The sequence below is a fragment of the Equus caballus genome, chromosome 10 (genome assembly GCF_041296265.1).
Source record: "Equus caballus isolate H_3958 breed thoroughbred chromosome 10, TB-T2T, whole genome shotgun sequence".
Taxonomy (NCBI): domain Eukaryota; kingdom Metazoa; phylum Chordata; class Mammalia; order Perissodactyla; family Equidae; genus Equus; species Equus caballus.
The window spans coordinates 81,823,572-81,840,371 of NC_091693.1; the positions used below are offsets into that span (position 1 = coordinate 81,823,572).

A 16,800-nucleotide genomic window follows, 5' to 3' on the forward strand; every position below is an offset into this window, starting at 1 on the left:
CAAAACTTGTATCTCGTAAGAATAATCTGTTAGAGAAGAATTTGCCTTGCTTACCTGGCAATCGAGGAGTAAGCATTGAAGAAAGTACCCAAACATTAAGTAGTATAACCCGCCTTCGACATAGATATTTGCATATTCATGTGTAACTCAGGCAATCTAAAGGATTAATTAGGCTTCCACCAGAAATGCAGCTAGATTCCAGGGGCACCAAGGGGTGATTATTGGCTGGTAACTTCAAATTTCGTGGGAAAATACAAAGATGCGAAAGGAATAATAGAACCAGAGAAATTTTCACAAAATAGTAATTATAACATTTAATTGCTTTTAATCATGGAATTAAATTGATCAACTACAGCATCAGTTTGTTATTACGGATTCTTAAATCGATACCAGCATAATTTAAGCTACTAAAGTCTTGGTATTAAGAGTAGCCTCTTAATGAGGAGTCGTCCCCCAGCCCGTCCAATTCCTGATTTCACGACCGTCTTCCAACTTGTTAAAAATGCAACTCCTGTGAAAATAGAAACATCCATATTTCAGTTAGTAAAAATACAAATAAATTTAGAAATCTAAAAATATACAAAATAAAGTCAATTAAATTTTCTAATTATGGGATTTGTAATATATTAGTAGCTCTGCCTGACACTTATATTTGTCAAAAAATAAAAGAAAATGCATTGTGTTGGACAGTGTAATGGCATAAATAAAGAGCTATTTACCCTATTTGAGAATTTGAGCTATTAAGAAATTCTCAAATAATGCATTAGCTGCGATAAATTAAGGAATACAAAAAGGTCAACAATGAAGTGTTTGTTATAATTTTCCTTCAATAACCCACGGTTACACTCTTCCTACCCTCACTTACAGTGTTTTGTTTATTGGACTGAATGTTTTTCTGGGAGGAAGGAGACCTGGCTGTTTTCCTACTGGTGCTAAAACTGAGTGATGTTTGGCATCTCAGCCTCCCCGGCCTTCGAGTCAGTCTATGAAAAGATGGGTTTGGCTACAGGGGCTACACAGTTCTAATTCTAAAATGCTGAGATTTATATGCATAGTATTCATTAATTCTTTTACATGTTCAAATTTCCAAGGAAAGGAATACTGAATAGTGAAGAAAAACCAAACCCACGAGGACTGAGTTAGACAGCTCCTAGCTCAACTCTGCTTCAGCTGCTTACAAAGTGTATCACCTCAAGCGTGTTATTTAACTGCAGTGTATTCTTTTGCTCAAAAATGAGGACAATGCCCCCCATTTCACACTGTTATTATGGACAGTGAATAAAATGATATGTGAAGGCATTCAGTTTAATATCCATTATTTAATTGATGCTCATAAATGTTATAAAACTACCACTCTCTGCACCCGCTCTTCCTCTTTTATCCAACCATCTCTATTTCTTGTTATATTCTCCATCTTGGTAGCTGACACCACTTTACACTCTTTCAGTATCAACCCAAACCACTGAGAGTTATTATCTCTACCTCCCCCTCCGCAAATGCTATTGCTAAGTCCTGTTGATCTGATGCCTTCACGTCCATTCAGTACTACCCTCTCACGTTGACACCCACTGCTATTGCCATATTAAATTCTTTTTAAGCCTTAGCAAGAATTCCAGATTCAGACTCTTACAATTCACCCTCAATATCCACAATCTTCTTAGATTTTTAAGGTGAAAAATCACATCACGTCCTTGCTTAAAAGCTCCTAGCACTTCTATAGTCAGTTCAAATATGAGAGGACTGTGCAATTTACAGCGACTCCTCCAGCTATTATAGCTACCTAGTCCCATCTTTACTTAAACCTGTCTTCTTCCTCTGCTTTAGGCTCAGGATTTACATGGAGAAGCCACCCTCTAATATGGCCATGCCCCTATTATAGTTATGATCAAAAGTTGGGCACCTGCTCCTAGCTTGGCCAGTTGTGGCACTTGGCTTAGGTACTGGAGTAACAAAAATACCCTATGCTTTTCAACCCAGTATGAAAAACTAACAAGTCAATCATTGCATAATTGCACAGTATGAAAAGGATAATGTAGGAGATTCTACTTGAATATAAAAAGTGATGAGAAAGCAGTCCTTGATATTGACCTAGGTTAGCCAGAGGAATGGTCAAGGGAGTGGTCAGAGGAAATTAGCCTTTAGAGAATTTGAAGGAGGGGCAGGAATTGGTCACTTAAACAATGGGAGGAAGAGGTTTCCAGGCAGCATGACTTGTGCGGGCACAGCAGGAGTTAGGTTGCAAGGCAATGATGTTATGGGGGACAGTGGAGAGTTACACGCCAATAACGAAGGGCCTGATTTTCACAGACTAATAAGTTTGAGTCTTAATCCAAAACCTAGAATATCGTTAGAGTAACAATAAAAATTTTAAGAATAATCATATAAAATATTTATTTTAGAACAGTGCCTACTGCAGTAGCCAGATGATATATTGAGGATAATTTATATAAAATGTGGTTAGATCAACTAGGGGGAGAGTGATGAAAACTAGGTAAGGAATGATAAAGATTTGTCCTCAGAAAGTGCAGATGTTGAGGAGGAAGGGACAAAATTAAGTGTGATAAGGAGGCAAATGGTAAGACTTCATAACTTAGGAGAAATGATGTATGCGGCACATGGTGAGAATTAGATATGCCAAATGTGAAATATCTGCGAGATTTGAAAGGGAGATTTGCCAGTGTTGATGTTTAGCACTGAGGGCATAGCTAGAGATAACAATAATCTTATTGGTGCTAACTCCAACAATGTGCTTTGGTGTTTCATGTGTAAAGAGTGAGAAGAGCAGGAGGCTGAGGACAGGTAGCATCCTGAAAAGCTGAGGAGAAAGGAAAAATCTAGGACAATTAAATATATATTTTGCCATTTATATGGGGAGTAATTTACACCTCCTCCTGGTTTTGCATAAGCTTTGCCATAGAAGTAAATTTTGAGTATACTTCTATTATTGCACAGACGAAAGTACATTGTGATTACTTATTTATGTATGTAATTTATCTATTAAGACACGAGATCTTAGAAAAGTAATTTTTATCTATTAATCTAATTATATTCAATATATATAAGATACAGTAGGTACTCAATAATTTCTGTTGAAGGACTCATTATATATACATAGATCTTACGACTTTGGTCCATTTAAGCATCATGTGTATTATAGCTCATGGTCATACCTGTGATTTCGTTTGTTTTTGCAACGAGTCTTACTGTTCTCAAATGTGCCTTTTCCCGTATGCTGAAGTCGCTTGTAAGAATGTGTTGATCTTGATCTGTGAGTTGCCTATGTGGGAAACCCACTGCAAAATCTACGGAACCTTCAAAGTCTGGGCCATATCTTGCATCCTCACATAATTCTACGGCAAGTGCAAAGTCTATGGTGAAGTCTCTTTCAGTTTCAGAAGAATAAAATAATCTAAAAGAGGGACACATTATTAGCAACACGAGTTAAAAATGTTTCATTTTAAATTCAAATCAAAGTCCAAATGTGTGTTTTCTCCTATATTCCTTAGGGTGATTATGTAATTTATTCAATAGCTAACTCATAAGAACCTACAATCTCAGATTGATGTAATTAATCCCCATAGTATCTTCTACATTGTGCCTGGCTGGAGAATCTTTTGAACAGCAACAGAGAAGGCTCAATTTTGAATTACAATTTTTAAAAATTGTAGCATACCAACCAATCCCTCTTACTTCCATCAGATTTATTCTTTGTGATTTCTCATTGTAATCCTCCTGTGTCTACTTCCTATGTCTTCTCTTCTCCTAGCATCAGTTATTTTCCACAAAGGAAGCTCAGGGACTGGGTATAATGAGCCAATATAATGAGTAGAAGGTTATCTAATAGCAATGTCTGAGAATTCTGCAACAAAATACACGGTTGGCTCTGATCTTTATTGTGTATATATACTTAGAATTATTTTTTAAATCATAAGGAATAAGAAATGGATTAAGAATTTTTCGTGGTAACAATCACCTTTTTGAATTTATATATACCAGCAAAACACAGTTGAAAAATTAAGTTGAAATATCAATAGCATTAACAATAACACAAAATCATCAAACATGTAATAATAATTCCAATAAAAGATGTTAAAGAAGTTGACACAGGAAACTACAAAACATCTTTGCAAAAAAGGCGTCTACATAGTTTACAAAATATGGAAAATCTTGCAAGTTTATTAAGTCATCTGGAATTTTTAAATAATTGCCACATTTAGCTACTATTATTTAAAAGAATGGATAAAAGTATGAAAAGTAACCACCTCAAGTATAAGAAAGGATATGGAGCAAAGGAATCTATCAATACTGCTGGAATAAGTGCTAATTTGTAGGAAAATCAAACTATTTGGTACTATGTACTAAACTTCAAACTGTATATCCTTTTGACACAGAAATCTCTTCATCAGAAATTCAGAAATAAGCACACTCAAAGACTTATATGAGAATGTTCATAATGTTCATGATGGTATTATTGGTAATAGTCAAGAATTAAAAATATTGCACTCATTCTTGTACAGTAGAATGGTTAATTAAACTGACATATATTAATCTGTCATTCCACAGATATGAAAAAGACCAAAGTGTTGCTGCAAACAAAACCATGGATGACTGCAACCATTCGAATTTCAATGGAAGAAGCCAAAATGGTTATTGTATTATTCCATTCATTCAAAACTAAACAAGCAAAACTAATTGTTGGTGTTAGAATAGTAGCTGCCTTTGGGTTGAAGGGAAAGAGTAGCAACTGAAAGGAGGAAAGGAGTGCCTGGAGTCATGGTTAGCTCCTGTTTCTTGCCCTGGTGGTTGGTAACACATGGAGCATTTATTTTGTGATAACCCATTGACTTGAACGCTCACAATCTGTGTTCTTCTCTGCACCTGTGTTATCAGTAAAAATGTATTATCAATATTTTCTTCTGTTTCTGGCTTAAGAGTTATAGTGATCAAACTAGTCCTTTTTGCATATGGAACTCAGGGATAGAGAACCTGGTTGAAGGATGTTGAACAGTAAAATACACACGCTTTCCTCATCGAATCCAATTTCATTCTTAAGGGATTCCTTATTTACAATAATCTCACTATTCCTGTTCTAACTGTAATACTTATAAGCCAAAATGAGTCGATCTAAAATTGTTCAATTCTCTAAAACAAATAAGGTTTTTTTGGTTTTTGTTTTTTTGTGAGGAAGAGTTGCTCTGAGCTAACATCCATTGCCAATCCTTCTCTTTTTCTTTTCTTTTTTTTTCTTGAGGAAGATTAGCCCTGAGCTAACACCTGTGCCAATCCTGTTCTACTTCATATGTGGGATGTCTCCACAGCCTGGTTCATGAGTGCAGTAGGTCCCATCCAGGACCCGGGCTGCCAAAGTGGAACATGTGGAACTTTAACCCCTCGGCCACAGGGCCGGCCCTTACAAGTAAGGGTTTGGAAAAACTGTAAGTGAGACACTGCTTAAAAGCACTAGGCACAATCCGTGGTCCACAGAATCACTCAAAGATTAAACGATTTACCATAAAGAGCAGTACAGGTTAATTTATTAATGTTATGGTGAAGATGCTTTTAAAATGAGTTTCAAGCTGCTGGTTAAAACAAAAATGTTAAGGCAGTGGGCATGACATTGCTTAGACAAAAAAAATTGTATTGTGTCAACATTTATTATAAGCAGACAACTTTAATGCTGAAAGACAATGGAATAGGCATAGAATGATGAGAACTGGAGAAAAAAGAGTCTGCAGTGGCAAGAGGAAAGTAGCAAAAGAGAATTTTATGGATGAGTTAGCAGATTTTGCCAAGACCATTCACCTTTGAGTATATATTTTATCCCATCTAAATCAAAATACATCCCACTCAAAAGATCAATATTACATACTTTACAAAAGGTAGTTACCAGTGATATTTACAGTTCAGAAGAATTATCTCTCCAGGGTTTTCTGAGGTTCCCATACCTACGTATGGTCATTTAGCAATAACAACACCAAAATTTTTTTGAAGTCTGTTTCAAGGAAAAAATCTCATGTTTAAAGGCTAAACTTAGGTAATCTAAATCTCTACAGCTCACATTCATACTAAGAAATAACTCATGAGAATCAGAAGGTCATTGACAGGGTAACGGGCAGGAGCACAGCAGCTGACAATTGGAGTCAAGGATGGCCTGGAACCAGACACAGACAAAAGGCCTCGAAGAGAAACAGGACCAGCACTGGGATTCTGGACTTCTCCTATTACAGCTTTTATTTTACCAATACCCATATAAGGCTGATGGATACTTAGCAGGAGACCCCACTGTAGCCATCGTCAACCATTAAAGGAAATTTCCTGTATTTGCCTGGGTTTATGTTTAGCACGAAAATTTCACATCGTTTATCCCACTACATTTTTATTTGTTAAGAAAGAAAAATGGCCGTCTCTTTAGGAAATCCCTTAAGAAGTATTATAGGAATTGGGTGACTGGGTGGACTCCATAGCATTGCCAAATGATGAACAGATACTAAACAAGTACTTCAAACCATTTTTGTTTTTTGGGAGTGAGAGGTGGTGTTGTAAGTTGAGATCTCACTCAGAATGTTTTACCACTCTCTTTGCGTAGCCACTTTATATAAACAGCTAGAATCAAAGAACAGAAATTAATTGCATATTGCACTCATTAAAAGAACTTGATTAGACATAAGCAACTAAGTAACTATGAACTGTACTATGAAAGAATGTCATGGAATTTCCCTTTGGAAGGTGTGTCAACAAACAGCCATCTTTTTCTCTATACCTTCATTGATGGATCAGAAGACACTTAGATGAATTGCAAATAAAATTGGAAAAAATCTTTTCTAAGAAATTCTGGAAAATATGAGAAATGAATATTTGACACAACAAAAACTTATACATTATGTTTTACAATGTCAGGCAGAAACGAAGAGTTAATCGTATCACATAGAGCAATTGTCTTACATGTCACTGAACTTGGGTGTTGCGGCATCAAAAGATGCTCGATGCATCCTCCACACGTAAAAGATGGCTGTGTCCTCATCTGTGTCGTACTTAGGAATATCTCCAATAGTTAAAACTTTCTTCCTGGACTCCAAATACTACAGAATAGATAAGATCTATGTGAATAGAAGATTTCAAAGTAAAATTAAAATAAGTTTATTCATCAATGTCATGAATTCCTGAAATAGAAGACTGTGAAATACTCAATTAGTTATCTAGAAGTAGGTTTATTTTTGAAATAAATTTTAATACTTGAAGATGTCATTTACTTTTACTTATTTTCTTTACAAACAAATTTTTCCAATTTATTTGCATAGACAAACATAATTTGGTAATTGTTACAGAAATTCCACTGAAAAAGCTTTCTTATAGATAAAATTATACTAATTTGCTATTAATTATGCATTTAGATCATTTCAGGATAGGAATAGGAAGAATTCCAGAAGGGCCAGGCAAAACTTTGCACTTAGAGTTTCATACGCATGTAAATAGGAAGTTTACCTATTTTTACATCATGAATCTGATAACAGAGCTTCAGCGTCTTCATTCATCCACTCAGAAAGGGAATAGTCATACTCTTTTACCTGATAAAACACGTTGGCTGCATCCATAATTTGTGGGTTTGAGGCACAGCATTCCGCAATTGAATAACAGAAGTTAGACCTGTGTTCCTCTCAAGATACAAATTCTACCTCATGTGGTAAGTTCTTCAAAAACCCAGATTCAACTGCAGCAAGGAAAGGTATAACAGTCACATAGAAATTAATGCCTGTAATGTAACAGAAGAAAGCTGTGTGGAACCATTAACTGTATATTCATAAATGGAGTTAGCAAAATGCCTCAGGCTCAGCCTATATAATTTAACCAGTTTAGCCCCCAAAACATTCTGTTCAATTTGTTGGCTCAGGAAATGAACAGGACTAGGACAACTTGGGGTCAATCACAGTCAGGGAATTTCCCACACCAGGGGCACAATTTGGATGCAGATACTTGCCATGAATCTGCCTAATTCAAGCAAATCCCAAAGTATCCAGCTCTATGTTTATTTACTCCTCAAATAGGAAGTATATAACAAGGTTTGACTGACAAACGCATTTGCCTCAGTTTGGGTATATATGTCGATGATGCTCAAAATATGTTACTTGTGGAGATTCTGCCTAAATCAACGAAGACATTTCAATTAACTATCTTATCCTATCCTCTCAGTGTTTTAAAGGATTTCTGACTCTCTTTCCAATCAACATTTCCTCAGTTTTCTGTTTGATATCGTTCTTCTGGTTCTTGACGCGAATTCATTTCAACCAAGTACTACTGGAGTATTGGTGCATATTCTGTCTTTGGACTGGTTATCTACTTCTTGATTCCAGTGTTCATCTTGTCTACCAGGATTCTAGTAGCTCTCAGGCCTGGGTTACTCCCAGCACCACTCCTCAGCCTGGCTTTGGAGTCACAGGCACGATTCAACACTTCTTGTTAACGAGACATCCTCCCATGTTCCTGCTTGACAACCAGAGGACTATTTTGATTGTTAATCTAACTGTCAAGGAGAAGCCAAGATAACTAGTACTACAAAACATAAGGGAGAAAATACAAATAATAGACAGAAATCTCCAAGAATGTTCTTCTGTCCTTTAGATGACGTCAACTTCTCACGATTTGAAACTTTGTAAACTAGGTGACCTCATTGGTCTTGTTTCTGCTTTTCACCTGAACCCTGAAAATTGAATGGATGGCTACCAATATAAAGTTTACATTGGTCTGTCTATGCTGGGCTTAAAAGACTTTGTTCATTACCAAATATGACCTTTATTTGAAATGCGCATTTACAAGATTCACTTTTTCAAAATTTTGTCACTAGTGAATTTATATTTCTGAATAAATCATTGAGAAGCAGCAGATATATTAGATGGATGCTACAGTGGCATTGGTCTTTAAGGCCTCAAATAAGTCTTACATTTGGAAATGAAAACTCATTATCATGGTTTTTACAGATTAGGGGTTAAGAAGGCAAACCAGCACAGTGATCAATAAAACGAATTTTAAAGATAGAAAGATGAGTGTTAAGAATCTATTACTAGCTTTGTGGAAGGAGAAAAATTACTCCACCTCTGTTTGACTCTCTTTATTACGAGGATATTAATATAAATATGGAAAGGATTGAATTAAACTATGCCTCTAAGGGCTTAAGTACTGGTGCTGGGATGTAGCAGGGAGGAGTAAATAGTACCTAGTTTGAGTAGCGGCTGGGAACATGTGGAATAAGCAACAGAAAGACTGCAACACTGGATACCTTAAAGAGTCATCTTCTTCTTTAGTGTCTATCTAAAATTAATGATCTGGTGTACACCATAATTTAGAAATGTCTGTAGTAAGAGGTTATCTTTCTCCTTTGGTTACTTTATTGTGTTTTATTTTTTCTGTGGAAGATTAGCCCTCAGCTAACATCTGTTTCCAATTTCACCTCCTTTCTTTTGTTTGAGGAAGATTAGCCCTGAGTTAACATCTGTGCCAATCTTCCTCTACTTTGTATGCAGATTCCACCACAGCGTGGCTGATAAGTGGTGTAGGTCAGCACCAGGGATATGAACCCACGAATCTGGGCTGCAGAAGCAGAGCACACTGACCTTGACCACTAGGCCACAGGACTGTCCCCTCAGATGGCTTTTTAACTTTCTAACTCCCCAGGGAAATTGCATAGAAAATTGTATAAATTTACAGTGGCAGTACCAGGATTTACCCCAAATTATCCTACCCTGTATAAAAACAGAATGAGTAGGCCTCACAACCACAGATCAAAAAAGAAGCATGAGGCAAATCGAACACTTACCTCCCCAGCCACTGTTGATGGATATGCAGCCAGGGGCACCAGCCTCATAAGCACAGACTGAACTATTGAGGGGTTCTGAAAATCGATCTGCAGAGTAAACAGAGCAGGCAAAATTAAAAAAAGTCTCAGATATAATTTTAAACTTTTAATAAAAAGTCATGAAAAAGACACATATGCTCCCCTTCAAAATATTTCTGTTAATGATATGGTCTGTTCACAGCATTTCATTTGCTGTCACACACTTTGAGAGCTGGAAGCTTCTCAGAGATGGCAGTATGTAAAGACCCCTTCTTGACTGAGCTGGAGAAGCAGAGTGTCTCTTTACAGGCAGCCTCTCTTGGTCACTTGATTCATCCTCAACAAACCAAGAGCCGCTTGTCATAATTCAAATATGCAAGCAGTCTTGGTCTATACCAGGGTACCACATTCTAATGCTGTTTCACTCTTTGCTCAGTCTGAGTTTTTTGGAAGTCGAATCACTTCCAAAGACAATTTGGAAAAGAATTTCACGAAAATGGAAATCTGGTTTATTTAGGAAACATCGGGAATAATAAAATTGGTACAGAGACTAGAAAGAGTAAAAGCCAGATGGAGAAATTCACCTAAATACAGGAAGAAAATAGAAGAGATTTTAGAAGCCCAGAGCTCCAAACTGAAGCCTCACATGTCTCCTTCATCTCTCTACAATCCTTGTTTCAGTACAAGTCTAGTTACTAGACCAGTTCCTCTCTGTTTTCATTCCTTTCGTCTTCCTGTATTTAACAAGTAACGGGAAGGAGACTGTGTATTGAGAGCCCTATCTTAGACACACATTCCATTAATATTTGTGAGGAAACCCCAGGCTTTTAAGGTAAAGTAATTTCCGTCCCTTACTTTATATTAAACATCACCCAAAAGAAGCTTTGGCCACATTTCCTATAATCATCTCATCATATGAAACAAAGGCATTTATAGTACCACATTTCTCTGAGAAGATTGTCAGACTGTAAGATGAAAATATCTCAAAAATTGAAAATTTTGGGTGTGGGGGGGACATGTCTCCTCTAAGCAACATGATTGGCAGCTCACAGCGATATACTTTAAAACTGCATTGTTTTTTAACCAGAATTTCTAAAGTTGTAAAAAAGGATATGCCAAATAATTTTACCAACCTAAAGGATTCTTTGGTTAGGTCATAAGAAGGTTTGAATACTTCGATTGAATAAACGATTGTGTCAACTATACACTCCATGAGCATTCAGACAGTATCAGTTAAACACATCAGTTATAATAACAGTGTCAATAATGAAGAAAGAGAAAAGCAACCTTCCTTGGAAAGCATTAAAATGTACATACCCGTCTTATATAACTTTCCATAAAATATGGGGTGTATCCACAGCACATTGCCTCTATTGTTTTCTCCATACCAAGCAAAGTATTTGTTTGACTGTCTTATGAGAATCTTTAACATGTGCAGTCGATCCAGGTACTTCCAGGGATCAATGATGGTTTTGTTATTGTGTACTGGATATTCTGCTATGTCCCCACTAATCTGGTCCCAGAAAAGAAGGTAGTTGTCATCTTCTTCTGTGGCTGACCCTGGATTTTGGGTCAATCCTACAGAAAAGAAGCTCAGGAAAAGAAAAGTAGGGATCACCAAAGAAGACCACATCTTCAATGCCCATTGTTCTTAAGCCTAGATCGAAACTGTGATGAATATTATAGCAGACGGAAATCAAACATTCCTTTTGCCAGTTGGAGAATGAATCTTTGGGCAAATAACACACTGACCAATGAAAATCTGCATAAGTGATGAGTAAAGAAACGGGCATCTGCCAATATGGATTTAGAAGTTAAAATTATTAAAAGATATTGTAAAATGTTTCAAGCAAGTCATTTGCACGGATAATGGAGTGCAGATAGTAATTTATTTTCTGTAGTTTAAATTAACCAAACATTATCAGTATTTCTATACCAGTGTTTTAAATTTAATCCAAATAAATATTTTCATTCTTCTTTAAAAGTTCTCCCAAATGACACTAAAAAAAAGTAAAAAGGAAAGAAAAGGAAAGCAAGAGAGGAACAAAAAATGAGAGGTGTGCAGGGGAGGTTCCAAGATGGTGGCATAGGAAAAGGCTGAACAGACATCCTCCCACAAACACCCAAAATTGACACCTAAATATAAGGCAATTCCTCCTGAAGAAGAACTGAGGGCTCACTGAACAGCTCTGCACTTAGTGGGACCACATAGAAATGGGTAGGAGAGATGGTGACAGGTTATTAACAGGAACTTAACTCTGGGTGCAGTGACCTTCTGCAGAGAGGGATAGTGTGGAGGGGCCCACGTCCAGGCTTGCCTGCCCAGGGAGCAGCAAACAACATGGTGGTTTAAAGGGCACCAAGACTATATGGGAAGGAAATCCATTTACTAACCCTACAGAAACAGTCAAAGGAGCTGGGAACTGCTGGGACTCTCTCTGGGGAGAGAAAAGCTTGAGGGGGGAGCATAGCCCAGATGCTGCAGACCTGCTGAGGCCACCCCAGGAAGCCACCAGGAGAAGACGGACCGAGAACATCACTCCTGGCACCCAGCTCTAGCTCCAGCTGCCTTTCGAGGGCAATCCCAGGAACAGAGCAGCCTGGAATTTTCCAGCTGGTGCCCCACTCCAGTACCAGCTGTCCTGCCAAAGCCAACCAGTCTGTGCAGTCTACACAGGGGATGCTCCTGCACAGGGCTGCTCTTTCAAGAACAGGAGAGGGAGCTATTTTACCTACTTCATAGAAACAAACATGGAACGTCAAACAAAATGAAGAGACAGAGGAATATGTTTCAAATGAAAGAAAAAGTACAACCCCAGAAAAATCCTAATGAAACAGAGATAAGTAATTTACCTGATAAAGTGTTCAAAGTAATGTTCATTAAAATGTTCACCAAACTCAGGAGAAGAATGGAGGGACACAGTGAGAACTTCAACAAAGAATCAGAAAATATAAGAAAGAAACAATTAGAACTGAAGAATGCAAGAACTGAAATGAAAATATGCTAAAAGGAATTAATAGCAGATTAGATGATGTAGAAGAACAGATCAGTCATCTGAAGAAAAACTATTGGAAATTACCCAATAAGCACAGCCATGAGAAAGAGAATTTTAAAAAATAAGAACAGCTTAAGGGAACTCTGAGAGAACATCAAACATACTAACATTCCCATTATAGGTGTCCCAGAAGGAGAAGAGAGAGAGAAAGGAGCAGAAAATGTATTTGAAGAAATAATCACTAAAAATTTCCATAACATCCAGGTCCAGGAAGCACAGACAGTCCCAAACAAGATGAACCTGAAGAGATCCAGACCAAGATATAATTAAAATGGCAAAAGTTAAATACAAAGAGAGAATCTTAAAGGTGGCAAGAGAAAAACAAAAAGGCAGATACAAGAGGAGCCCCCATAAGACTCTAAGCTGAGTTTTCAGCCAAAAATTGCAAGATGGGAGGGAGTGGTCTGATTATTTAAGGTGCTGAAAGGAAAAAACTTACAACCAAAAATATTCTACCTGACGAAGTTATCCTTCAGAATTGAAGGACAGATAAAGAGTTACCCAGACAAGCAACAACTGAAGGAGTTCATTACCACTAAGCCAGCCTTACAAAAATGTTAGTCTTCTTTAAGCAGAAAAGAACAGGCCATAACTAGAAATAAGGAAGTATATGAAAGAAAAAATTATACTGGTAAAGGCAAATATTTAGTACCAGCAATGGATAAGCCTCTTTAAAAGCTAGCATGAAGGTTAAAAGACAAAGGTAGTAAAATTAAGTATAATTTGTTGAGGAATACAGAAAATAAAAATATGTAAAACATGATGTGAAAAGCAAAAAACATGGTAAGGGGCAGTAAAATGTTGTGCATTTAGAATGTGTTTGTAATTAAGCAAGCGAACCTTAAAATAGACTGCTAGATATATATAAAGGTTGATATATATGCATAACTTGTTATACATGAACCCTCTGGTAGCCACAAACCAAAAACTTACAATAGATACACAAAAAATGTAGAGAAAGGAGGGCAAATAGAATGCTAAATAAAACAACTAAATGATAAGAAAAGAGACCAGGATAAGGAGAATGGAACAGAGGAAAACTATGAAAAACAACTGATAAAAATGGAATAAGGACACATCTGTCTAACATTACTTTATATAAACGGACTAAATGTTCCAATCATAAGACATAGGGTGGCTGAATGAATAAAAAAATGAGACCCATCTGTCTGCTGCCTACAAGGGACTCACTTTACATCTAAAGACACACACAGGCTGAAGCTTAGGGTGAAAAAAGATATTCCATGCAAATGGGAACGAAAAGAAAGCTGGAGTAGCAATACTGAGAGCACACAAAATAAACCTTAAAACAAAGACTGTAACAAAAGACAAAGAAGGACATTACATAATTTTAAAGGGATCAATCCAAGAAGAGGATATAACATTCATAAATATTTATGAACCTAATAGGAGCACCAAAATATACAAAGCAAATATTAACAGACTAAAGGGAGAAACTGATAACAATACTAGGGGACTTTAATATCACGCTTACATCAATGGGTATCTCATCCGGACAAAAAAAAAAAAAAAAACGGGGAAACAATGGCCTTCAACAACACGTTAGACCAGAAGAACTTAATAGATATATACAGAGCATGTCATTCAAAAACTGCACAATACATGTTCTTTTCAAGTGGACAGGGAACATTCTCCAGTATAGATTACGTGTTAGACCACAAAACAAGTCTCAATAAATTTAAGAAGATTGAAATCATCTCTAGCATGTTTTCTCACCACAATGGTACAAAACCAGAAACCAACTACAGGAAGAAAGCTGAAGAAGTCATAATATGTGGAGACTAAACAACATGTTACTGATCAAAAATTGGATCAACAAAGAAATCACAGAAGAAATTAAAAATTACCTGGAGAAAAATGAAAATGAAAATGTGACATAAAATGTATGGGATGCCTCTAAAGTGGTACTAAGGTGGAAGTCTACAGCAATACAGGCTGATCTCAAGAAAAAAAATAAACTCAATAACACAATCTAGCGTTACATCTAAAGAAACTAGAAAAAGAAGAACAAACGAATCTCAAACTCAGTAGAAAGAAGGAAATTCTAAAAATCAGAGCCAAAGTAAATGAAATAGAGACTAGAAAGACAAGAGAAAAGATCAATGAGACTAGGAGCTGGTTCTTTGAGAAGAGAAAAAAAATGACAATCCTTTAGCTAGACTAAGAAAAAGAAAAGTAGGTTTTGATAAAATCAGAAAGGCAAGAGTAGACATTACAATGGATACACAGAAATACAAAAGGTTTATAAGAGAATATTATGAAAAGGTATACACCAACAAATTGGATAACCTATAAGAAACGGATAAATTCTTAGAATCATACAATCTTCCAAAACGAATCAAGATGCCATAGACAATCTAAACAAGCTGATCACTACTAATGAGATTCAAACAGTAATCAAAAGCTCCCAAGAAACAAAAGTCCGGGACCAGACAACTTCTCAGGTAAATTCTACCAAACATTCAAGGGTGTAATGCTTCTCATTCTTAAACTCTTCCAAAAAATTGAAAAAGAGAGCATATTTTCTAACTCATTTTACAAGGCCAACATTACCCTGATAAACCAGACAAGGACAACACAAAAGAGAAAATTACAGATGAATATCACCAATCAACATTGTTGCAAAAATCCTGAACAAAATATTAGCAAACTGAATACAAATTACATTAAAAGGAATATACAGCATGATTAAGTGGGATTTATTTCAGGGATGCAAGAATGGTTGAATATCCACAAATCAATCAATATCATACACCACATTTACTAAATGAAGAATAAAAATCATATGATCATTTCAATATATGAAGAGAAAGCATTTGACAAGATTTACAGCAATTTATGATAAAAATTCTAAATAAAACAAGTATAGAACTATCTCAAAATAGTAAAGGCCATATACAACAAACCCACAGCTAACGTCGCACTCAATGTGAAAAAGTGAAGCCTGTCCCTCTAAAACAGGAACAAGACAAGGATGCTCACTCTCCCCACTCTTGGTCAACACAGTATTGGAAGTCCTAGCCAGAGCAATTAGGCAAGAAAAAGAAAACTACAGAAAAAAACACTTGTTATACCTGCAATCTAGATGTTCAATGGGTGAAACAAGATATAGAGAATTTTTAAAGTTGAAAAATTAAATAATAAAGATGAAAACTACAATGTATTAAGTGAAAAATGAATAAAACAGAATGGACAGCAGATCAGAAATTGCAGAAAAAAAGGTGAATGAATTTGAAGACATAGCAATAGAAACCATTCAAAAGAAACACAGACAGAAAAGAACATTTTAAAAAGTGAAAAGACTATTATTTACCTGGAACACAACTTCAAGTAATTTTATATAGATGTGTTGGAGTCCCTAACAAAGTGGAGACAGTATTTGGAGAAATAATGATTGACACATTTCTAAGTTTTATTGAAAATAGAAAACTGCAGATCCAAAACTCAAAAAACCAAAAGACAAGAAATACCAAGGCATATCATAATCAAATTACAAATATCAAAATCAATCATAAAGAGAAAATGTTAAAATTGGCCACAGCAAAGGAGTCACTGGAAACAAGACGAGCAAGGAAACAATGGAGAAACATCTTTAACTCACTTAAAAGAAAAAAAACATAGACATCCATATACACCAAAAGCGTTTCTCAGAAATGAAAGCTAAAGGAAGACATTTTCAAGCAAATAAAAACTGAAAGAATATATCAAAACAAGATTTTAACTGCAAGAAATATTAATGGACATTTTTCAAGAAGAAAAATGCTACCAGACAGAAGACTGCAAGACATGGTAACTACATGTATAAATATCTAAGATCCTTTTAAACAAAGTTATTTAAATCTCTTTCAAAGATAACTGACTGATCAATGGATAGAATAATAACATAGTGTGGGTTTT

The 16,800-nt window shown here is 36.1% G+C and overlaps 1 protein-coding gene across 9 annotated transcripts in view; it reads right to left on the reverse strand.

Annotated features, from left to right (window-relative positions):
* Positions 1 to 301: 301 nt before the first annotated feature.
* Positions 302 to 16,800, reverse strand: part of LOC138915848 (protein LEG1 homolog) — a 41,279-nt gene continuing 24,780 nt past the window's right edge. For 4 of the 9 annotated variants that reach the window (XM_070223778.1, XM_070223776.1, XM_070223775.1 and 1 more), the window contains 5 exons: positions 9,809 to 9,895; positions 7,566 to 7,750; positions 6,943 to 7,079; positions 3,171 to 3,409; positions 302 to 511 (listed from right to left, as the gene is read on the reverse strand). In XM_070223778.1, coding sequence (XP_070079879.1) covers positions 408 to 511; positions 3,171 to 3,409; positions 6,943 to 7,079; positions 7,566 to 7,592 — 507 coding nt within the window. In that variant the 5' untranslated portion in view covers positions 7,593 to 7,750; positions 9,809 to 9,895 and the 3' untranslated portion in view covers positions 302 to 407. Of the gene's footprint in view, positions 512 to 3,170; positions 3,410 to 6,942; positions 7,080 to 7,565; positions 7,751 to 9,808; positions 9,896 to 11,143; positions 13,471 to 16,800 lie in introns of those variants that run through there. The other 5 variants (XM_070223781.1, XM_070223777.1, XM_070223783.1 and 2 more) reach the window with 3 other exon arrangements.